Source organism: Myodes glareolus, chromosome 1 (assembly GCF_982192425.1).
Source record: "Myodes glareolus chromosome 1, mMyoGla1.1, whole genome shotgun sequence".
NCBI lineage: Eukaryota > Metazoa > Chordata > Mammalia > Rodentia > Cricetidae > Myodes > Myodes glareolus.
Window position 1 is genome coordinate 129,610,172 of NC_142026.1, and position 23,384 is coordinate 129,633,555.

At 42.1% G+C, this 23,384-nt stretch overlaps 2 protein-coding genes across 6 annotated transcripts in view; both read right to left on the bottom strand.

Moving 5' to 3' along the window:
• Nucleotides 1–2,251: 2,251 nt before the first annotated feature.
• On the bottom strand, nucleotides 2,252–12,376 carry Mtrf1l (mitochondrial translation release factor 1 like). Of its 3 annotated transcripts, none has more exons than XM_048419961.3 (8): nucleotides 11,983–12,376; nucleotides 10,305–10,384; nucleotides 8,791–8,974; nucleotides 8,492–8,608; nucleotides 7,461–7,624; nucleotides 5,928–6,045; nucleotides 4,878–5,014; nucleotides 2,252–4,279 (listed from the first exon to the last, which is right to left on the bottom strand). In XM_048419961.3, the coding sequence occupies exons 1-8, from the start codon at nucleotides 12,218–12,220 to the stop codon at nucleotides 4,079–4,081; spliced, it is 1,239 nt and encodes a 412-aa protein (XP_048275918.2). In that variant the 5' UTR covers nucleotides 12,221–12,376; the 3' UTR covers nucleotides 2,252–4,078. The 3 variants fall into 3 exon arrangements, with proteins under 3 accessions (XP_048275918.2, XP_085544121.1, XP_048275928.2); XM_085687995.2 differs by having other exon boundaries at nucleotides 10,300–10,384; nucleotides 11,983–12,001; XM_048419971.3 differs by lacking the exon at nucleotides 8,492–8,608 and having other exon boundaries at nucleotides 11,983–12,366.
• Nucleotides 12,377–14,828: 2,452 nt separating this feature from the next.
• The window catches only part of Rgs17 (regulator of G protein signaling 17), a 94,336-nt gene continuing 85,780 nt past the window's right edge, over nucleotides 14,829–23,384 (bottom strand). For all 3 annotated transcript variants that reach the window (XM_085687979.2, XM_048419981.3, XM_087912056.1), the window contains exon 5: nucleotides 14,829–21,969. In XM_085687979.2, coding sequence (XP_085544105.1) covers nucleotides 21,781–21,969 — 189 coding nt within the window. In that variant the 3' untranslated portion in view covers nucleotides 14,829–21,780. The remainder of the gene's footprint in view (nucleotides 21,970–23,384) is intronic.

A 23,384-nucleotide genomic window follows, 5' to 3' on the forward strand; every position in this document is an offset into this window, starting at 1 on the left:
GGGAGCCCTGGCTAGGTGGATATTTTTGTAGCAAGGGTGGGAGCGAATGTGTTAATTACTAAGTCTGATGGCGAGCAGAAGGGCGCCGCTAGTGATGCTGGGCATCGCACACCTTGAATTTGTTCCTAAATGGTGATCATACAACACCGGACTCGGTTTCAGAATATGGCGCCCTAAAGCCACAGGATGCTCGCTCGGAGAACGCCCACCCCCTCCTCTTGCCACTTCCCTCTTGCTTTTCTGTGAGAATATTTGACTTTCAGTTAGGGTTCCTTGCTGTCAATGACAGCTCCTGAGTAAGGCGGGGCCAAGACTAGGCTGAGTCATACAAGTGCGGCATGGATCGAGTTCTTGTCTAAATTTGTTTATTCCTAGTTTTCTGGCTTTTGACATTTGAAATGTTGCATAAAAGTAGTTGTGGATGGTGATGCTTACCAAAATCTTGGCAGCATTTTCTGTTTTGTACTTGAGAACTGAGCCTCTAACTATAATGGACGGAACAACAGTCTTTCTGGAAGTTTTTGTAATAATGAGAACGATACTGGCAATCAAAATTTTCAGTAAATGAAAATAGATAGTAAAACAAGTGGTAAAAGAACTGTAAACAGAGACGTCGTGGGTTGAGAATTTTGAATAGTCAGCTAAGTCTGAGTCTTTGCACCGATCTTGCAAAGCACTGCCTAAAAAGTGCCTGCAGCTCATCGAGCAAGGGAATCGGAAAAGTGAGAAGCTAGATCTTGGGTCTGCTGGAGATTTCCGTGTGAACTTGTACATTTCTTCTAATCGCACTGCATAGGGATTTCAGCTAATTTGCTGAGTGAATGTTAAAAATGCTGTCTGATCGGGTATGGTGGCACACACCTTTAATCCAAGCAATTGGGAGATCGAAAATTGAGTTCCAGGACTACACAGAAAAACCGTGTCATGAAAAAGGAAAAATATTTTTTAAAAATGCTGTACAAGAGCGACGGTTGTGTAAAATATAAACACTAATGGAGAAGCGCGAACTGAGTACAGAGCGTTGGTGGACTGTGTGTACGTACAGTAATGGATATGGGCTTCAGAGGCAGCGGAGACCTCTTCAAATGCTGGCAGGGAAAGAAAAAGATTGTATTGGCTTGCCATTCTTAAATAATCTTAGCATTATTTTCACTTTATAATGATTGTGCTAAGAAGTCTTAAGTCAAATTTCCCTGTGATTAATAGGATTTCAGAGCTAGTCAAGAGGGTGCATGGACTTTTGATTCCTCCAGGACTAGGGGGAAGAATTCTTGAGGAACTGAGAAGGTGAAAAATCCACGTTACTTTAGGGAAGTCCAAGGTCAGGCAGTGGTGGTGCACATCTTTAATGGAAGCACTCTGGAGACAGACAGGTGGATCTTGGTGAGTTCAGGCAAGCCTGGTCTACAAAGTGAGTTCCAGGACAGCCAAGGCTACAAAGAGAAACTGTCTTGAAAAAACAAAAATTTCCTGTTTCAAAAAATAAGCATGTTGGAGCATCATCATCACAGCTGTCTAAAGAACATTTGCATCAATCATGCAAGGACTATGGATGACCCTGTCCTAAAAATATAATCTGTACTGCTGTTTTTTCAGAGAACCTAGGTTCGATTCCTAACACCCACTGGCTGTTCACAACTAACTGGAACCCCAGGGGATCAGATACTCTAATCTGGCATCCAGAGGTACCACATAGTGTACGGACACACATGCATCAAAAACACCCATACATATAAAAAACAGATTTAAGAAGTATTTTTAAAGGTAAAGTACTTTCCATAGAAGGGAAGGATTCTGTTTACGTTACCTGATTTCTGTATTAAATACTGTAGACAGCTTGAAAACCCTTGCTTATCATTAATGGTTTTGTACTACTCACTTTCCAGTAGAGTGAGACACTAAGTCCTCAGTATAAAGTGTACTGAAATATATAATTGTATATATATATGTTTATATATGTGTATATATATGTGTGTGTGTGTGTATGTATATATAAGATTAAGAGAAGCACATTCTCATTGTTCCTAAAAACTTAAGACTAAAGCTGATAACTAGAAAATCTGGGCAAGTGCCTCATAATTCCTTTATTATTTAGGCTAGAGGCTCCTAAATCCTAGTAGCAAGGAACAAACCCTCCCTATTTCAATAGGATTTTTTGCGACAACAGTACTAAGTCACAAGAAACAGTATTTAAAAGTTTCTGTACTCTGATAAACCTTTCCACCGAAGCAATAATCCAAATCAGACCAAATTATTTAATGGTATTTAATGAATACAAACGCTCCTAGATGGCTCTCCAGCCCCACAGAAAGGAAATGGGAAAGGAAGACCAGTTTATTCTCAGGGTGGGAGTGGTCTTGAACATCTCTGGGGAGGGGTCATCTTTTGGCTGGGTTTAGAATCTGGACTGAGGCAACTCACAGGGGAGGAGGGTTGGGATGGAACTTCCACCCAAACACTCCAGACTCGTTGGATATATGGATGCCAGGGGCTGTGGTGTGGCCTTAACCTAAACATTCCAAACTCTTTGGGAATTTGGATGTCAGGGGCTGGGTGACGCTTCCACCCAAACAGGTGTGGGCAAACTGACCAAGTCTCAAGTGTTAATATCCAAACAACTCACATAGTACCAAAATATCTAGTTTGATCTTCATAGATGAAAATCCAGTGCAATGTCTTGAAAATCAGGATCAGAGGTCTATGAAGGGTAAACCCACTGGATTATGTACATAGTTAGATCTTAGTTTGAGAAAGTCAGCTCCAACACATCTGGGGAAGAAGCAGAGAAATCTCAACTATTAGTTTTAAGTATTTGGGGTCTACCATGAATTGTGATGTGTGATAATTATGCTTAAGTAGTGCCAGTTGATATGTGTGAGAGTGAAATGTCTTGTTTGCAATTTATTTCAGACACTAAATGTATGAAAACATTATTGAAAATAATGACAGTGACTCTGGGTGTTTGACAGTTAAGACTTTAAACTTATTCAGAAGGGACGCTTAAAACCTTAGTTGTGAAGCTGACATACTTAATATCACACTGGCAACACCTGGGTTTTGAAGGGGACACATTCAAACTACAGCAGCCTTTCTTTGTGGTCAGTATGTGAAGCTTGTCGGCAGCAGGTGGTGGAGAAACACTGTAAGTAGGGCAGGACATTTTTCATTTCTCCTCTTCCATGGTACAGCCTCTAGGGAAACTCTTGGAAGGAAACCTTAATGGTCTATTTCACAGATCTGGCTTGCTGTTACCAGTGTATTTGGTAACACATTACTTTAGATCTTCTCAAGTTTTGGACGGCACTGACATTGAAATCAGTGAAATGTCAGTTAATCTACATTGCCCGTATGGTAGCATGTTTACCCAGCCAGGCTGAAGGCCTGAATAGAGAAAACCCAGCCTCCTCCAAACAAGAGAGCATTCCCCAGCAAACTTCCTCTGAAGTGAAGTGAACCATTGCCTCTTCTTGGTCTCCTCCCAGCTGATTCACACTGCAGATCTTGGACACAGAGTACTCTATGTGGGCATCCTTACAGTCCATCTCTGTAGATACATCCTACATCCTATCGGTTCTGTTTTTCTGGGAAACTGATACAGGAGCCCACCAGGCTTATTATTCAGGAAATTTTGTTCACATTTTAACAAGAGGTTTTCTGCTTACCACGCCCCATGAGCTTGAGGTACTCTGTTTGCAAGGTCCACATTCCCAGCTGCAGGGCAGTCCAGGAACCTTTGCACCACTGAGTGGGCTACACCATGCCCTGCAAGAGACCTGACTCTGGTGTAGACGGGAGCACCTTGTAATGGTATCTTTACTCTAGGAACTTCATGTAGGCCATTCTCTCCCAGTCCCAATGTACCTGACTTTTATTGCTTGTTAATTTCACTGTCAGATTCTGTCTCTTTATATCGTAAAAACATAGATATTTCTGCTTAGTATTATGTCTAATTTTTTATAGAGTAGAGTCCAAGAAACTGTTAACTTACATTCCTCAAGAATACCGGTTAAGTACTTGCACACAAGGATTCGCTCTAGGATTTTCCTAGTCTATATAAAAAATAGCTTTATACAATAGCTTAGTCTTTTCTGGAAATTATTTCTACTAGAGATTCGTAATCCGCATAGTCTTTCAGTGACTGTATCATGCCATCCAGAAGATAGTCTCCTTGCATGAAGCTCTCAAGGTCATGTAGTGATTTATTTATTCTGTGGTCTGTGACCCTGTTCTGCGGAAAGTTGTATGTTCTTATTTTCTCTGATCTTCCTTTTGTTCCAACCTAAAGAAATAGGGAGAGAGAGAGAGAGATGAGACGCATGAGGATCCAGGAGCCTACAGCAACTCAAGAACCAAGTCTACGTCCCTGATTAATGGCACAGAGAACAGAGGTGGACTGTACAGACACAGTACCTGGGTCCTGCCTCTGCCCCTTCAATGCATTATGGCTGAAGTCTAAACTTTAAGTTTCCATCAGCAAAATACTGATGACATAATGGCGGGGTCGGCAAATGGGTGGTATTTAAACAGCAGAAGCAGCACATTCATGTGTACATTTTATGTGTATGTTATCCCGGAGTGATGATAAGGTGATGGGTGGTCATACTAGAGAAGTCATGGAAGGACTGTGTATGGCATAAAATCAAATACAAAACAGTAGGTTCACACTTCCAGTATTCCTGCTTCCAAAAACTCAAAGGACTAAAAGCTGAATAGGGACGCGGTCCACTCTGACAAAGCTAAGACAAACACCTTTGACTACAGAAAACAGGGTAAAGCTCTCCATAGGTACTGCCCTATAATACACACAAGAACAGTACTAATGTAAAAACTACACTACCCATAAACATTTTATAAGTGTTTCTGAAACTCATTCTTACCTGGATCTTTCTAGCATTGTATCTTTTTGCAGTTTCCTCCTCTAGATGCATGCTGTATAGCCTTGCACGTAACTTTTTCATAGCCAGCTCCCTGTTCTTCAGCTGAGATCTCTCTTGCTGGCATTCAGAAACAACACCTGAATAACGATATGAGAATTGGTTTTAGTATGAAAAAATCTTTATTATCAAGGATTATTCCTCTTCTTTCTTATCCCTTTTCTTCTTTTCTGAGATAAATCAAGAGTCTGATAAAAGACTTTAATATTTTTAATACAGACTTTCTTCACATCCTCAGCTAGCTATCAAAATCTTAAAAGGCGTATAAAAATGGAAGTATATAGAAGTACAAATCCTAGTATTAGAGTTAACAGAATATAGCTGAGGATTTCCTTTTTATCTATTTGTATTTATACATCCCACTTATCACCTCAATATTTAATGGTTTTCTGTAGTTACAAGGACAAAATCCTACCTGCCCACCAGTCTTCTTAACTACTGGTCAACAGGAACTACGACAATTTGTTCTAGTTAAGGGACGTCTGAAATGTATAAACCAGGCATCCTTGCCCCCTCACAAGCCACTCCAGTACTCTAGTAATACTTCAAAAGCATGGTTCTGCTCAGCAGAGTACAGTCGTTTGCCCAGCTATTTAGATTCAGATTGCCATGGACTTTACAGTCTTAGAACATTTTCTGTTAAATAATTTAGGGAATTATCTCACTGAGGGTTTTTTGGAAATAGTGATATCTATTAAGTATTTGAACCCCCTCCCCCCGGCAGGTGGCAGGACTCTTCTCTTCATCGTCACTACCATGGAAAGCCCTGTGTTTAGCCTTCCCTCTCCCTCTCCTTGACTCTGTATCCTACACAGCATCAACTGCGGAACCTACAAGTCATTAGTTAAGAGCCCTTAATGGTTTCTTTTCTTTGGGAACTGAAGATCTGCTTCAGTGGAAAAATCAGTCAGTCCCCCAGAAACTGATCTTGATTCAGAGTTTCCCGTGAAAGCCCAGCACCTACCTGTGGGAAGATGGACGCCCAGCACCTACCTGTGGGAAGATGGACGATTCGAACAGCGCTGTCGGTGGTGTTCACGTGCTGACCTCCAGCTCCACTGGCTCTCTTAGTGTCAATTCTCAGATCTTTAGGATTAATCACCAGCTTAATCTATACACATAAAGAAAAGCTGCAATTTTAAGAAGCAATTGTATGTACTAACTGTCTTCAGGTGAGACCTACACACTGTTAAATACATGCCATACATAAATCACAAAACATTTAAAGCAGTTTAAAAATAGACCATGATTAGGATATCATTAAATGGTTTTTTTTTTCTTCTTTGAATGGAGGGAACAAAAGCAACACTCCCTAATCCTCAAAAACTGAGCTTTTTCCTCACAAATGATGCAGTTGAGGACAGTAAAAATAGGAGATTCAGGGTTGAAGAGATGGCTCCGTGGTAAAGAGCCTGTGCTGCCCGTATGGAGGACCTGAGTTTAGTCAACACATCAGGTGGCACAGCCTCCTTTAATTTCAGCTCCAGTGGATTCGTGCCCTCTTCTGGCCTCCATGGGCCACATATACATAGATCTACACGCACAAACAATTTTTTAAAAAAGTAGAAAATGTAGTATTTTACTGAATTCAAAAACTTTAGCAGATGAAATAAAAAATAATAGCAGTTTGGGTTCATAAAACTGTTTTAGGGAGAGAGGAGATGCCATTTCTAAAACGTTACACCTATAATTTAGAGGCAAAGATCATGAAGGCAGGGTATGCATTCCATGAACACTGGAATCAAACAGGATGACTCACTCCCAGGAGATAACATCAGAAGCACCATGGTTAAAACTATCTGCCCAGTGAGCAACTAGAGACTGCTCTATGGCGTGTCAATCATCCTGCAGTAAGATAACGCCCTTCAGAGTTGCTAGGAAAGCTACACAGAGCCTGGCCCTCACTCCCAGATCCTGGAAGCTATCAGGATTCCTGACAGCAACTCTGCTGCCCGCCCTCACTCACTCTTCTCACAGATATTAAACCAAGGAAGGAAAGCCTTTCAACCCTATCAGACATCTAAGTAGTACTATTTCTTAAAAATAACAGGAAGACACCCTCAACTCATTTATCTCTCATTTTTAAGTGAATTAATTTGCCACTTTTAGCAGAAGACAAATTAACAAAGCAGGCTATTGTCTTACACACTGAGAACTTGCTTTGTGAGGAAAGACCCACACTCAGGCCCCTTCTACTACAGCTGAGTCAGAAGGTAGCAAGTGTGCTGAGTGACTAGTTCTTTCCTGATGGCATCTGGAGAACCCACCCTGCAATGTAGGGAGGCAGGCAATCAGTTCACAGTATTACCTGACCCATGATGGGGGTGTACAATGCCCTTTACTGCTGGAGAAAAATTCTGGCATAAATCTGGACAATCTATACATATTTTTATTCTTACCCTCTGTTGTAAAATTACATTTCTTGGAGCAAATTTTCAAAAGTAACTCAAAATATGAAAGGAGGACCAAATGACAAGGTGACAGTGGCGGGGAGCGCCCTGCGCGAGCTCCGTTCCTGTGCTTTACCTCAGCAGGCTGGGGCAGAATCGCCACTGTCATGGTGCTGGTGTGGATGCGGCCTTGCTTCTCTGTCCTCGGCACTCTCTGCACTCTGTGCACCCCTCCTTCAAATTTCATGTGCTTGTAGGCTTCCAGGCCTCCAATGCTGGCTGACGCATGCCTAAGGCCACCTTGACAACAGGGAGAGCGGAGTCCTTTTTACCGTTCTGCCATGCATTGTTTAAACTGACCATCACATGTATTCTCATGAAATACAGTTGAAAGAGCCTCAAGCTAATAATAGAGAGTACAGCACATTGAAAAACTTTAGCAAGTCTTTGATATCTGGTGTTTCAAAATATAATCTTGAATTTTTAAAAAGATTTATTTAATTTTATGTCTGAGTGTTGTATCTGTAAAAGTTATGTGTGTGTAACACATGTGAGCCAGGTGCATGCGGAGTCAGAAGGCAGCATCAGATCTATCAGAGATGATTTATGGGTGGTTGTGAGCTACCGTGCGGGCGCTTAGAACTGAATTTAAGTCCTCTGCACTTAAATTCAGGTGCTCTTCACTACTGGGCCAGCTTCCCAGCATCTTAACACATAACTGTTTCTGTTCAGTTGTTAAACTACAACACCGCTGAATCCACATCAGTAATAGCTAAAAGACCACCGTTTTTGGTTTCTTTTTGAAACAGGTTCTCCTGTAGCCAAGGCTAGTCCTGAACAGTGTAACTCTTCTGCCTCAGCCTCTTGTGTGCTAAGATTACGGATGTGAGGCCAGAGTACCCTACAACCTCTTTTCAAAGTGGTAAGTGATTATCATGGAATAGTTTTCCATCATACTTTACAGCAAGCTTCAAAACTCTATTTTTATTTAAAATCATTAGGTAAATAATTTAGTCCTTACAAATAAGTTCTGATCATCATCTTGCCTTTCTGGGACACACTGTAGATAAATCGATGCTTTACAAAAACAAATCCACCCACTTAACAACTGCGCTGTTTAAAATCATCTAGGAAGCAACTTCACCTGAGAAATGAGTGCACACTGACCTGTAGGGAAGTCTGTGAGCTCTTCTCTTGATTGATGACTGACGTGCGAGGGGCACTTGATGAGGCAGAGTGGTGCTACCCCTGGGCGAATGGTCTTGGGTATATAAAAAAAGCAGGCTAAGCAGCCGGAGGGAACAAGCCAGTGAGCACTTTTCCTCCATGCCTGTGTTCCTGGAGTCCCTGCCCTGACTTCCCTTCACGGTACTGTAAACTGAAGGATGAAACAAATCCTGTCCTCCCCAAGCTGCTTTTGGTCATGGTGTTTATCACAGCCACAGGAACCTAACTGAGAGACTGACCTAGTTCACTTGAGAAATATTCCAGCGTTTCAAAGTGCCATCTTTTAAATGCCGCATACTGCTGGTACATGGCAAACATCTCAGAGGTGAAAAGCATGGCTTCCTGGCCGCCCACACCTGCAGTCACCTCCAGGATCAGGTCACTCTCGTCTGTTTCTTCTGGAGGAACCAAAAGGGAGATGATCTGTAGATACAAAGACAGCACCTTCCTGTAACTAAGAAATCCTTCAACTAATGCCCAAAGCTACGAAATTGGAGAATTTAGATATGTAACCTAAGTTTCTTTAAACAACTCATCTAATTGCTCTTCCATACAGTTTGATCAGCTTGCTAGCTAAAAACGTATACTGCATAACTTCCATTAAGGTATTAATTTTCAGTTACATTTTAAATATTATAAAATGCATCTACTTTGATGGGTTTGTTTTTATTTCTTCTTGGAATTCTCTCTTGTGTTTTGGATGCCCCTGCCTCCACCTCCTCAGTGCTGGGAATACAGGTGTGCACCACACCAGATTTTATGTGGTGCTGAGGACTGAACGCAAGGCCTCATGATGCTGGACAAACACCCCAATAACTGTACCGCGCCCCAAGCCCCACTTTGGAAATCTTACATGCTTTCTATCAATTCCCTATTCAGGTAATTCAGAATTAAATGCTGGGAGCAGGACATTACACCACAAGTAGAATGTAAAAGAAATTCTCCTCTGTTGAAACACAAGCCTAAGAAGGAAGGCAAACCGGTCCTCATCTTGCATTTGCCAATTACGCTTCCTTAACACGGGAGGGAAAACTTTTGATTTTGGAAGTTTAGGAATGGCACTCTGTCAATACTGAGATAAAAGCCACATTCTCATCCTGGGGAATCTTTCCTATCTACTGTCCACACACAATGAAAAGAAAAAAAAGCAGAAGCAGATTTGTCTTTTGAACATATCTTTTTGCCTTTGCCTTCCCAGTAAGAGCTGATAACTGAATTTCTCAGTGAGACCTGTACTCTTGTAGCGTGAAAAATGTGGGAAATAGGAAGCACGTCTTTTTCCGCTTTAGAATCTCCTTTGACCTTGGCAATCCCTTCATGGAATGTGCATACTAGAAAACATCACATTGGAGGCCTCCAGTTTGTCACTTGAAAGCCAGCAAGACAGACAAGAGCTAAAGAAGTCTAGACTTGGAGAGATGGAAATAGCTCAGTGGCTAAGAACAATGACTACTTTTCCAGAGGACCTGGGTTCAGTTCCAGAACCTACTTCACGCAATTTACAATCTGTAACTCCATTTCCAAGGGATATGACACCTTCCTCTGGCCTCCAACCGCATCAGACAGGTTTGTGGCACACAAACACACTTGCAGACAAATATTCATAGAAAAATACAGAAAAGACAGCAACAACAGCCTGCTCTATCTAAACAGATAGTAGTAACAGGCTACTTCTCTGGACTCTTATAAGCCTGCGATGAAACATGTAAGGAATAAGGGCAGAGATGCTTTACTCTTTGTGTACATACCATACCTGATGCTTCAGCTGAGTTATTTCTTCTCGACACAGAGCTATCTCACTTTCTGCAAGTTTCTTCAACTCTTCATTCTCATCTAGGAAGAAGAGCAACAGTTATGTTTGTCTTAATTAGTGCTGAATTCACCTCCATGGAAGTCATGATAATAGACTTTAAGAGAGAAAAAAAAAAAAACCTAAGGGATGGAGAAACGGCTCAGCAATTAAGAGCACTTGCTATTCTTGCAGAGGACCTAGGTTCAGTTCCCAGCTCTCAGATGCCGACTCACAACCATCTCTAATTCTAGCTCCAGGGATCTGACACTCTCTTCTTATTTTCGTGGGCACCAGGCAAGCATGTGGTACACATGTATACACACAGGCAAAATACTCATACATATAAAGTTAAATTTTAAAAATGTTTACTGGTTTTATTTGATATGTATGAGTATTTGCCTGCATGTATGTATGTGCCACAGTGTATGCTGTGCCCACAGACTGGGGTGCTGGACCACCTATGGCTGCAGTTACAGACAGCCGGAAGCTGCTGCATGGGTGCAGGGCACACAATCTGGGTCCTCTGCAAGGGCAGTAAGTGATCTCCACAGTTGTGCTTTCGCTCCAGCCCCAGTAAGTAGACTCCATTTACCAAGTTAGGCTTTACAATACCAAATAGATGCATTTAACTAGTTAGAATACCCAGGAGAGGCACAAAAGGTTTTAACAGCTAAGCCAAAATTGAAAACTACAGTCCAAAGTTAGTCTTAGTGAACATTTCCTTCAGATGAAATAAGCATGTGACCCAAAGCATTGCTGGAGTCTGTCCGGTGTTTACACAGGATATTCCTTCCATCCCTGCTTTCATAATTATTTTATCTTTGGGTTCTCACTTGTGACTTAGAGATCCACTTTCTCATTCCTGTTGCTCTGTTCTATGGACATATGCAGCCTAGGAAAGGGGATTACAAACTGTTTGCTCTCTGAAACATCAAACATACACACAGTTTAAGAGTGCACGCTTATCTATGAAGAATCTACATTGATGGGAAGTGTGACAGTACACAAGCAGGGCCTTCCGAAGGGCAACACTGTAGCTCTAAGTTCTGGGGCTTCTCACTTTGGAAGGTTTGGTTCTTTCCAATTCTTTAAGCAATTATTCATTGTGAACTCCAGTACTCTCGATAACTAGAAGTTATTTTTGGATTTCCTGATTACACAAATCACACTTCTAATTAAAATTCTCTTTGGTAAAACTGCCAGATTTAAAGGTGTTTTTCAATGTAAGCTGGAAAAGGTGAGTTCATCCTAAGTCAGGTGCCGGCACGATCTTGTTTCACGTAAGTAACTGGTTTCTATAGATTCAGTTAGTGAATTCTTTCCGAGTCCCAGATGTCGGTGCTGAGAACTCGGATTTCCTGGTCTAGGATTCTAACTATACAGTACATAGCACCTCACACTAACGGGTGAGTACCATGAAGTCACCGGGCTGCAGAGCCTGTCGCAGGCACTACTATCTTGTCTTTCTGAGCTGCCAGAAGAGTAGGGAAGACAACCGAGAACCTGAGTAGCTTCTGAGGACAGACCGGCGGAGCACCGAGTCAAGGGATCCCTGCCGAGCCTGCCAGAGGCCATCAGAACCCCAGTGACGAGGTCTGGAACTCGGGTGGCTTCAAACGCGCTGCAGCGGGCGGCTTACCGTGCAGTAAGGACTCGGTGTCCCGCAACTCCCGCTCCTTCTCGCTGAGCAGCCGAGCCGCCGCCGCCAGCTGAGGCTCCCTGGCGTCCAGAGTCCCGGCCTCCGAGCACGCACGGCGCTCCAGGAAGGCCCGAAGAGGCCCTTCGCGGGCGAAGAGCTCCTCGGGCGGCGGCGCAGTGCGGCTGAAGGCGCGGAGGGCCCACAGGCGCCGGGCACCGCTCAGGAACCCGCTCCGCATCCCGGCCGACCAGCACCCCGGGGCCGAAGCAACCCAAGACTCTCGGGAGGACTCGGAACCCGGCTTTCAAGCCAGCTCTTAAAAACTCCGCCGGAAATGTTGCGAGAACTTCCGGCAAAGTATGGGAAAGCCGCTAGGTTTCTAAAGACCAAAAGGTAAAGGGGCGGTGCGATCACAGGACGTTTGCCCCGCCTCCAACCCGAGCTATGACTCCTGGGCCCTGCCCAGGGGGAGGGACTCCAAACCCTAGGCCCCGCCTCCAAGGGGGTTGGGAGCTCCAAGGCCTGGGTCCCGCCCCTCCAGGGAGCGAGTAGAAGCTGGGCATCCTCGGCCCCGCCTCAAGTCTAGACCGGTCCTCCAAATGGAGTGCTCCAATGCCTCGGCCTCACATTCAGAGAGGAAGCTCGACTTCCTCGGCCCGGCCTCCAAGTGGGATTCCGCGATGCAACGGCCCGGCCTCCAAGTGGGATGCTGCGATGCAACGCCCCGACCTCCAGAAGGGGCGCTCCAATGCCTCAGCCCCGCCTCCGAGGGGTGGGGAAAGAGCGGCTTCCTCGGCCCCGCCTCCGAGGGGGAGGCTCCGTCGCCTCGGCCCGGCCTCCAGGGGTGGAGCGCCATTGCGTCTACACCGCCCGGACCGGGAAGCGCCTAGGCCTCGGCCCTATCTCCGAGAGGGGAGCTCCGAAGCCTCGGCCCCGCGTGCATGGGGAGAGCTCCGCCGCCTGAGCGTAATTTCCATGGGCAGAGACCCGCCGTCTGGGCTAGACCAGCAGGGGCAGAGCTCAGCTGCCTAGGCTGGATCTCCGGGAGGCATGAGTAGCGCCAATTCCTCGGCCCCGCCTTCGGGGAAGGGCTGCAGAGCTTCAGCTCCGCCCACGGGGAGGGAAATTCAGCCGCCTAGGTCCCGCCTCCGGGGGAGGGCTCCAGAGCCTCAGCTCCGCCTACAGGGGGAGGAAATTCAGACGCCTCGGCCCCGCCTTCGGGGGAGGGCTCCAGAGCGTCAGCTCGGCCTACGGGGGGGGGGAATTCAGCCGCCTCGGCCCCGCCTCCGGGGGAGGGCTCCAGAGCCTCAGCTCGGCCTACGGGGGGGGAGGGAATTCAGACGCCTAGGCCCCGCCTCCGGGGAGGGCTCCAGAGCCTCAGCTCCGCCTCCAGGCGGAATTCAGACGCCTCGGCCCCGCCTCCAGTCGAGGCTCCGGCCTCGACCCCGCCCCCATGCCAACTCGGAAGCCTTGACCCCGCCTCCAGTCTGATCTTGGACGCGCCCCCAGGCCAGTTCCAGGGGGGACAAGCCTGAAGTTAACTGAGGCAATGTCTTTGGCATTCGACAGTGAGGTTTTGCTTCCCTAGTCTGCGCGGGTACTTGAAGAACCTGTGGATAGTCAAGTACCCTGCAGACGCAGAGGTACAGCCACGGAGGTCATCTGTCCCCAATCTCTAAGAGTGACTTTTAAAATGGCCATCAGTGTTTTCTCCTCTTCTTTTGCCTGCTCTAAATTTTCTGACAAATGAGTTAGATTAGTTCTCAAGGCAGGTGTAACCTACAACGACTTCCTAGTGATGCTATCGTCACCGATCACAGCTTTCTCACGGTTTACTGTCTCACATTCGGGTCCATTCAGTCCAGCTCTCTATTGCTCTTTCCCTCTCTTGCTCTTGGCCCACCCTCCCACTCCTGCAAATCCGTGTTAAAACTAACAAACTGCAACGCAAGGAAGCCTTCCTTCCTTCTGTTCTGGAGTTGTTCCTCACAGGGGAAGGACTCGCTTAGCTTGCTCAAGGCTTAGTCTCCAGCCCTGCAAAGAAAATATCAAAGACCTGCTTCTGGTATCCATCCCATCCTAACTGCTAACTGAAGCATTTGCAACTTCAAAAGACTTAACCACAGCCCACCTGAGAAGTGGGTACCGGAAGTGGGTAAATACAGCCAAGCCATTCTTGGGAAAGCAGGGATTGAAGCTACAGGATTACTAGTTGTTGTTGTTTTTATTTTTTATGTATGTATATATATATATACATACATATATATATATGATTGTGGCTCATTGCTGAACAAGCTATTCTCGTTGTAAAATAAAATGGTAAAGAATGGGTACTCTTAAGGTGAAAAAATTAAAACTATTAATTACAAAACTAAAAAAAATGAATTTTGCATCATATCTCATCAATCCTTAAAATCAAATACAAAGGTACTGAAGTGAAGAAATAAAGTGTCCCTTCAAATAACTGCAAGCAATTCCAGTACCTCAACTTTCCCTCATCCTTGTGTATTCAAGCGACACCCTGTAAATGTTTAGCTGTAAAATGGAGGCTGAGAGCCCGTTTTGTTTTGATTCTGACCTGAGTACAGAAAAGTATTATCACGTGGTTTTCTATTAGGAAAAGTTCTTTCTAACTCTAAACTCAAATTTGAAGTGATTTTTTTTTTCTGCCTTAGAAATCATGGTGAGAGTACTTTGAATTCAGCGTCAGAAATCCTCCACTGCTCCCTCCAAGGTGTCAGTTCATTTAAGACTAATCTAAGGTTCCATCACGGCATGAAGAATCCACAGTCATTCTACTCAGATAGCCGTACACCAATGAGCAAACAATAACTTGTCTACATGTATACATGGGAGAATTCTTTATTAATTCAAAACAGTTTAAGAAAATCGGTATAATGCATATGCACTTTACAATAATAGCCATAAATCTCCACAATATAGTTAAATGAAAACACTTGTTATTTGATTTACTTTAAAAACTCAGATACACTTAGAGACTTCTGAGTTTTCTTACAGTATTGTCATGCTCAAATCTATTACATGGTAAAAACTGTAGCACTTCCAGGAAGTCTATTACTGTACACAGGTAAATGATAAAATCTACTCAGTGGAATAAAATCCCAGAAAAACAAACTACAAGAAAAAGAATCTGGATTATCTATTCGGTTATGAGTACCCATAGTTATTTTGGTATTGTGAAATAGCCAAGCATGGTTACTCTTGTATTCATGTCGTCAGAAATTGTGGGTGGTTTACTAATAATACAAATATGGAAATAGATTACTAAATAGAATGAGCATGGAAGTAAGAAATTGTACATGTTCAAAATGATAAATTTCACAGAATCAAATTCATTAAAATACTTTTTAGTATTTTGCAAACTCTTTAAAACCATACACAAGAAACACTGTGACAAACAGGTTAAAGCTAGAGGGACAACATCAAGTCTTCCACACCACTTCAGCGCTGTGTACACTGCTCAGTGGATAGTATAGAGGAAGGCATTAAACATGAGTAATAAATAACCTCTTGCTACAATTAATGAGACTAAAATCTTTGACTCCAGCATATGCACAGAATCTAAGTAAGTTCGCAGGGTGTGTCGGGGAGAGGGGAACTGGTCGCACTTTCACTAAGTGAATATTCATGCTAACACTGGTTTGGAATTTGACCCATTTCGCTTCCTGATTCATTGCACTTTCTTGATAGTATTTGTTAGTGACCCTTTAATGAAACCTAGTATTAGTGCTAAGAAGTCTGACAGAATTGTTTGTTTTCCTTGCTCAATGTAAACGCAGAATCCATTTGCCTCTAAGACACCCTCTTTGCACATGTGCTACTTGTCAGCAGAGAGCCGGCCCTTTCATGGTATGCTTTAATCAGGTGATAGGAGAAAGATGACAACAAGAGGAGCCCAAAGCAAGAGCAGTTAGCCTGCTGACATGTGCCTTTGATATCATGTAATAAACGTGGCACTATTCAGGGCTGGACAGGTGGCTCAGCCGGTAAGAGCACTTGCTGCTCTTGCAGAGGACCCTGATTCCGTTCCCAGCACACACCTAGGGACTCAAAACCGTATGTAGCTCCAATTCCTGGGGACGCTTCTGGCCGCTGAGGCATTGCATGTCACACCCACACACGCAGACAAAATACTCATACACATAAAGCCAAAGTAAATCTTTACAATAGCAAGAAAAGAATAACACGATTCCTTCCAGAAACCAAACGCTCCTTCTAAACACGAGGAAAGTAGGCAGAGCCCAGCAGAGAGATGCTCTGCACAACACATATGTGCCTCTTCTCAAAACTGTCACGGTTCTGCAAAATAAAAGAGCATTTCTAGAAAGTCACAGCTGAAAAGACAGGAGGAAAGGTAACAAACGGCTTGTGGTTACCGGAGGGAGGGGCAGAGAAAAGACACTAGGTGAAACATCTGGATATTGGAGTGGAGTTCAGACTCAGTGAGCTAATATTACTCTTTTAGCTGTGACTAAGGGCTTCCCAGAGGGGTAGGGCATGAGGCCCTTCTTCACTACCTTTGTGAATTTTCTATAATGCTGACAATATTCTAAACTCTGATGAGAGTCTTAATGAACCCATAGCCACTTTCATTAATTTCTCTATAACGCTGAGAATAGTCTAAAATCTGATGAAAAACTTCTTGTATACATAAGCACTTTCATTAATGTTTTCTATTCACAGATGCGTGATAGAATTGACAAAATCACGCTAATATTAAGAAATATTTTTGTAATGGTGCTTTACGAAATTACATTATCTCTATCACTAATTGACATAGTTGGAATATTGCTAACTAACTTGATTTTATATTATTACTATCCTTGGGAATATTCATTTTACTTCCTATGTTTCCACCTTGGTATGTGTGAGTGTATGTGCATGCAGGCATGTGTGTGCCCACGTGTGTGTGCATGTTCATATTTATATTTTTCAAGTATGTTTCAAGTAATCAAGGGAAGTAGAGGGCACAGGGAAAGTCAGTGGGTAATAAATGAGAACAAGATGTAACAAAGATCTCTATGAAAATGTCATAATGAAACCTTTTTTGTACGCTAACCTAAAAACTTAAAGGAAAAATTTTGGGGAAAGTACATTAAAATGACATTGACTACATACCTTCCTAAAAAAAAAAAATGTGACTATTACTGGCCTGAAGAACTCTGATCAATTATCATATGCAACATCATTGTTCCCATGGCTACCCCATAATTAATTTTCTTCACTTTCAGATAAAGAGACAGATTCAGACAAGATAATGGCTTTTCTACCATCTCTGGATATAAATGCCACTTGAAATCAGCTTAGTCATTTCAGAAGGAACTGTGCCCAAACCTAAGAGAGGGCATTTGATTATCGTTCTAAAACACGCATCTCTAGCTACTTAAAACCTGAAATGCTGCAATAAAGGGCTAAATCCGCAGGAAAATTTGCATCCAGAAACATTTAGTACAAAGACGTGCCGGGGAACTGAATTTCAGATTGCACACATAATATTAAAAAATTGCCTTTGGTCATCACTGTCTGCTCGCGATAACGGCTTTCCCCAACTGGTAGCTGCTGTCACAAGAACCGAACAAGCCTCCAGCCCCATTTACCCAGTTGAGGCAGCCCTGCTCCTCGGCGTTTTCCCTGGGATGATGGTCTGGAATATTCACTCAAACTGGTGGGGACGCGAGTCACTTATGGCTGTTCAGGACGAGTTCTATCTGTAAGAGTAATATTTTTTTTTTAACCTAGGCAGAAACCAAAGTTTGTTGTTGGGAACTAATACTTTTCCATGCCCTGTGTGTTGCAATAATAGGATAATCTGGAGGGAGGTTTGGGATGTTTTAGTGGTAAATGTTTACAGTTGTGGCAAGTGAAGAATTACTAAAATTATTACACTTGTTACACTCCTTTCTAAGGATGGCATAGTATATTGACCAGAAATTTAAAAACAGAAAAACAATACTCAAATACTTGAAAAACATACTTTGGTGGTTGGTCATTAACTGGCAATATAAACAGATAGGCAAGCCAATCTTTCGACATTCTTTCTGATTTCAAAATAATAAGCTAATATGTAAAGCTTAACGAATTCAGAATTCATGTTATGTCAGGTTCTAGTTATATCTTCTAGCTGTTTAAAAACAAATTGGTGGTTTTTCAAAACGTTCTTTCCCTAAGGTTTATTTTAAATTCATCCCAGTTAAAAATCTTTACCAAAGCACCCAATAGGTTTTATTTGTTATGAGTGGATTTCCCACAATCACCATGCTATTTTACCCAAGAAAATTAAAGAATTACAAAAAAAAAAGAATAGACTTAAATCAAGATTCAAGTATTATTTTAAATCAGCACAATAGGGGAGGGCATGTACCTGTTTTCAATAAACAAGACTTTATCTACTCGTTTTACACTGAACTATCAAATAAATAAAGCACATACTTCCTACTAGGAGGCACTGGAAAGCACTAATAAGCGTTCTGGCTATTACCACTGTTAGAACTGCTCACATCTAAGCAGTATATGATTTTTTAAGGGTTATATTAGAATTTTGACTTTTGCACTTCATATTTTCAGTATCAAAGTCCTGTTTTGCTTATATCCACGTGCGCCTTGTCATACTGTCAGAACATCTGTGAGAACCATAGATAACATCATGATAAGCCAGAAAAAGAAGAGTCCTCCATCCAGTGTTAGCATGCCTGTGTGAAAGGTCCACCTCTGAGGACCTCTGTCTTCAAGACGCCTCTCTATATAGCATCTGCACCATCGACGCTTCTCTCCATAGCAGACATGCCGATAGATAGGTACTGCAGAAAGTGCATTCACTTCCTCTGTGTGCACTAGCAGATTCTAACAGACGACGTCATCTTGGCAATCTAAAACACAAGGTGCTTCATTTTAAAGTGCTAGTATTTCCCCAGGGAGCTATGTACTCACTAGGAATGAAATCGAACTTGAATAAAGCGAGTGAGCTCTTGAAACGGTGGCAGGGACACGAGTGGAGGGCTTTTGTTGGTTTATTATATCTCTGTGATTTAAACAGAAGACATCATACTGTACCTTAAAAACCACAGACACACTCTTCCAAACCTGAAACATTCTGAAATGAAATAAGGAACCCTCCCCCTGAAATCGGATTTTAGCACAAAACTGCACACACGCCATGACACGGATTGTGCAAATGTTCCCTAGAACTTTCTCGATGAAACTTCTTAACCCGGGTTCCAAAAAGACACAGCAACTTTGCAATGCAAACATAGCAAATGCCCAGGTTAGAAATGAGGACTCCTTACGAAGGCCCTTAACTTTTACATTTGGTAAAATATTCGATGCATTGTCAAGCAGACAATTCCCCTAATAGTCCAGAGCATCTTGTAAAGATAATCCAAGATAGTAAGTCACCAGCATCCACAGTAACAACAGGTTTATAAAGGCTACATCGAAAACAACTTTGCATGCAGGGCGTCATAGTATATTACATATCTCCTGGTACGCGCACCAATGCATTGTGCCTCAAACACAGAAACACATATGATGCCATACTATAAACGTGTACACATCACAGTAGCGTAAGAAACAGTAATCAAGAAAAGAGTTAAATGATTTAGATGAAGGGACTTCACAGTAGAAGCGACGATGCTCTTTGTAAGCTTTCTTGACTCTTTAGGAAAAAAAAATAGGATTTTTTTTGTAAACATCTTCATAACTATCTTTTTCTCAACATATTACTGAAGCTACACAAATAGTAAATATCTAGGAAACATGGATAAAGCACATCTTAAATACACTAACACTTTCAGAAAAAAACACAGGCATTTGTTAAAAGATGACTATTATAAATATTTTCTATCTGCATCTTCACTATGTCTACATAAATAATGTATTTAAAAGTGCTGAACACGGTAGGATAGTCAGCGCCGCCAGTGTAAACACAGCATTTTGTTTTCTACTCTGCAATTGTTTTTAAAATCCCATTTTGTCAAACACTGCAACAATTAAAATATTTGCATAGGGAATAGGTAATAGCCCTTTTAATCATAGCTCCTGAATTCTATATAAGTTAGAAAATCATACTCGTTTAAAAAAACAAGTCTTAAAATGCTTTAAATTTATGGAAAAAGAAACATGATGCCAACCTGTCAAGTAAAACAAATTTAAAAAGAAAACTCCAAACTTTTCTTTTTAAAAAAATATGTTTAATAAATTAAAAAAATGAGAGGTAGTTAAAAAAATGACAAATAAAACCTATAATTTTAATATCATCCTTAATATAAGGCCAGTATTCTCAGTGGATATAAATCTTTTTAAATCTTCCATTTTTTTAGATTACTCAACATTATATTCATTGAGTTTAAGATTAAAAAAATAGTCTCCAGGGGATATTGATATTGAAAGATAAGACCTTGATATAAATATGACATTGGTTGTAACTTTGGATTTGTGCACAATATGACCGTTCTGAAGGTCAGAAATGCATGCCAAGGTCAGGTGAGTATTTCATGTAAAGAGATGGTGTAATTACAAAAAATAACATTGGCAGCTAAAGAATTTGAGCACTGTACTGCCTTTTAATTGTGGGTGAGGGTTAGTAGTTTGTTTTGAACAATGTTAAAATAAGTCTTTCTTGAGATACCACATGAAAACCGTTAAGGTCTGACTTCCAAAGTTTTCATCTTCATAACCCCTTGTAAAATGTTGCTTAGGAAAAACTTAAGCTTTTCACTGGATTATATGTCCCAGGCAAATACGCCACATGCCAGACGCAGTTCCTCAGATGCCTTTCACAGTGCTGCATGTAGGCATTCCCTACTAAATCTTTTCCTTCATAGCCCCACACTGGATTATCAAGCATCCTATTGTTTTCTTACTGACATACATACGTTTACACAACTATTTTAGAACTGGAGAGCCATTCTTTAATAAATTAATTACAGTATCGGACATTTGATATATACATACTCATTTCTTCTTTCATACCTAAAAACAGTATCACTCTCGGATTTTTTCAGCGAGATAGGATATCTTCAGATTGTTTTGTGCTTTTTAAAATATTTTTTATCATTGTTAGATTTTTGTTGCTGTTTTATTTTCTTTTCTTTTAAACATAGCAAATTCTTCTGTAATGAAAATGCCGGAGTTTGGGCAGTGAACAACCAGAGGACTCTCAGACCAAGATCCCGTCAACAGGCAGAGATATACAGCTACTTTTTCTTTCCATGTACAGAAAAATTGGCTTCAAAGTCTATGTACTAAACATAGTATGTAGCATGGTTAACTATCACAGTTGCATGTTTAAAATAGCTTTTTTGTATCAGATTAGGCTTAAAAAATGCAAACCACAGCCAATTTGTTGGCAATTGTTTCTAAGAGACCATATTGCACAAAAGTCCTGAAATACATAGATAAGGTACACTACAGATTAAATAGTACAACGAAGTGGCAAACAAAGCTGTTGTACTTTGCACATGCGGCCTCTGGAGATGCAGTAGGAGACGGTTCAGAGGACTAGGAACACAGTTTGCTTGCAAGTAGAACAAGTGTTGAATCAGACAAGCTTAATTTGGCAATTTTCATTGTCTTATATAGGCTTTCCTCCACCCAGAATCATGGATAACCTTGATAACAATGGAGACAAAGACCTTCACGGCTGTCTCTTGCCAGCATCCCGAGGGTGCCGACCTGTAGTTCTCCAGGAACTCAATTTCTGATGTCATTTACCTACTCACATTTCCCATCCCAGCCCTCTGAAATGATTACTTTTTTTTTTTTTGGCCTTTCAAACGAAAATTAAGATTCAGAAGAGGAGGTGGCAGTACTTTCAACAAAAGTTTTATAGATTTGCGAGTTCAGGAATCTGGGGAAGGAATCCCTGTGCATTAGGGTGTAGATCTGCAGCTGGGCATCTTCGTACATGTGAGGGCTGGGGTCCAGCAGGTTCCTGTTGATCACCTCCCTAACTCGGGAATCCAGGCTGACCTGAAACGGAACAGAACCAGGTATGTCCGGGTGGTTTGCAAACGACTTCTCAGAGAGACTTCATCGGTTAAGTCGGACACCCAGAACCCCAGATACTGTCCTTTCAAAGACTAAATATTTGTGATTTCCCCCCTTTTAATGGTAAATTAAACAACAGGAAAAAGGAAAAAGGAAGGAGAAGAAGAAGAGAAAAAAAATGGTTGGCAGCTATCTTGGCATCTTTGTGTTTATCTTCTCCATGCAACATTGTGTAGCAGAGACTAATCAGAATATTATTCACACCCTTCATTCCTTCGATTGCTACGGTGAATCTGCTGACAACTAGGTACACATCTGAAAAGAGTTCTCCAACCACACTCAACACACATATCACATAAGGCACTCATTAGTTTCATATTCCAATGAAAGGGTAAGGCAGAAACAGAAGTAGGTCTAAAGTCCTAGGAAACATCTTTAAAAGATCTCTACCAAACAGACACTAGGGTAATGAAGCATAATATTTAATAAAATAATCTTAGGAATTCGGAATACTTACTAAAATTACCAATGCAGTGTTGCTTTGTAAGTATTCAGAAATTAAATTCTATTAAAAAAGAACACCCAGTAAGCCATCGCGTGGCCCATTACTGAACAATTTGCCTGGGGCACAAAGGATATGTCAGGAAAGTAGGAACAAATGAATAGTACTAAGGCCATGGTGAGGGGAGCAGAGTGAACAATCTGTCCTGAAGGACCATGTTAGAACAGAACCGACAAATGGAGAAGACCTCGATACCCAGCCCAGTCAGGGAGGAGGAGAAAAGGAAAACTCTACAGAAGGCAAAACAATCATCCAGGGTGGGGCAGGCAGTGGTGGTGCACGCCTTTGACCCCCACAATTGGGAGGCAGAGGCAGGTGGATCTCTGTGAGTTCAAGGGAAGTCTGGTCTACAGAGTGAATTCCAGAAAAGCCAGAGCTATACCAAGAAACCCTCTCTTGAAAAAATAAACAAACAAACAAACAAACCAAAAAATCCAATCACTCTGAGTGTTGCTTTCAACTGTGGGCTCTTAGCATGCACAGTCTTTTGTGTTTATACTGAAATGCCTTGACACAAGCATGTTGGAAAAGCCATCTCGGTTCTGGGTGCTTTCTTCCTCCACAGACACGTCTGTGTGTTGTCTGCAGGGATCTCGGAATGAACCCAGCAACCGTGTGAGGTTGGTGGAGACCCCAAAGGGCAGCCTGCTGGGTTTCTCAGGAAGCAGAGATCAGCATTCAGGTTCCTCAGGTTGACCTAACCAACTTATGCATAGAAAAACGTGTTCACCTCTTAGCGGGACTGCACATTCTTTTTGTTTGGGAATTCTCTTTTTTAAAACATGCTTTATAAATGAGCTCTTTACCTTTTTGCCTTTTTAATGTTATATAAAGT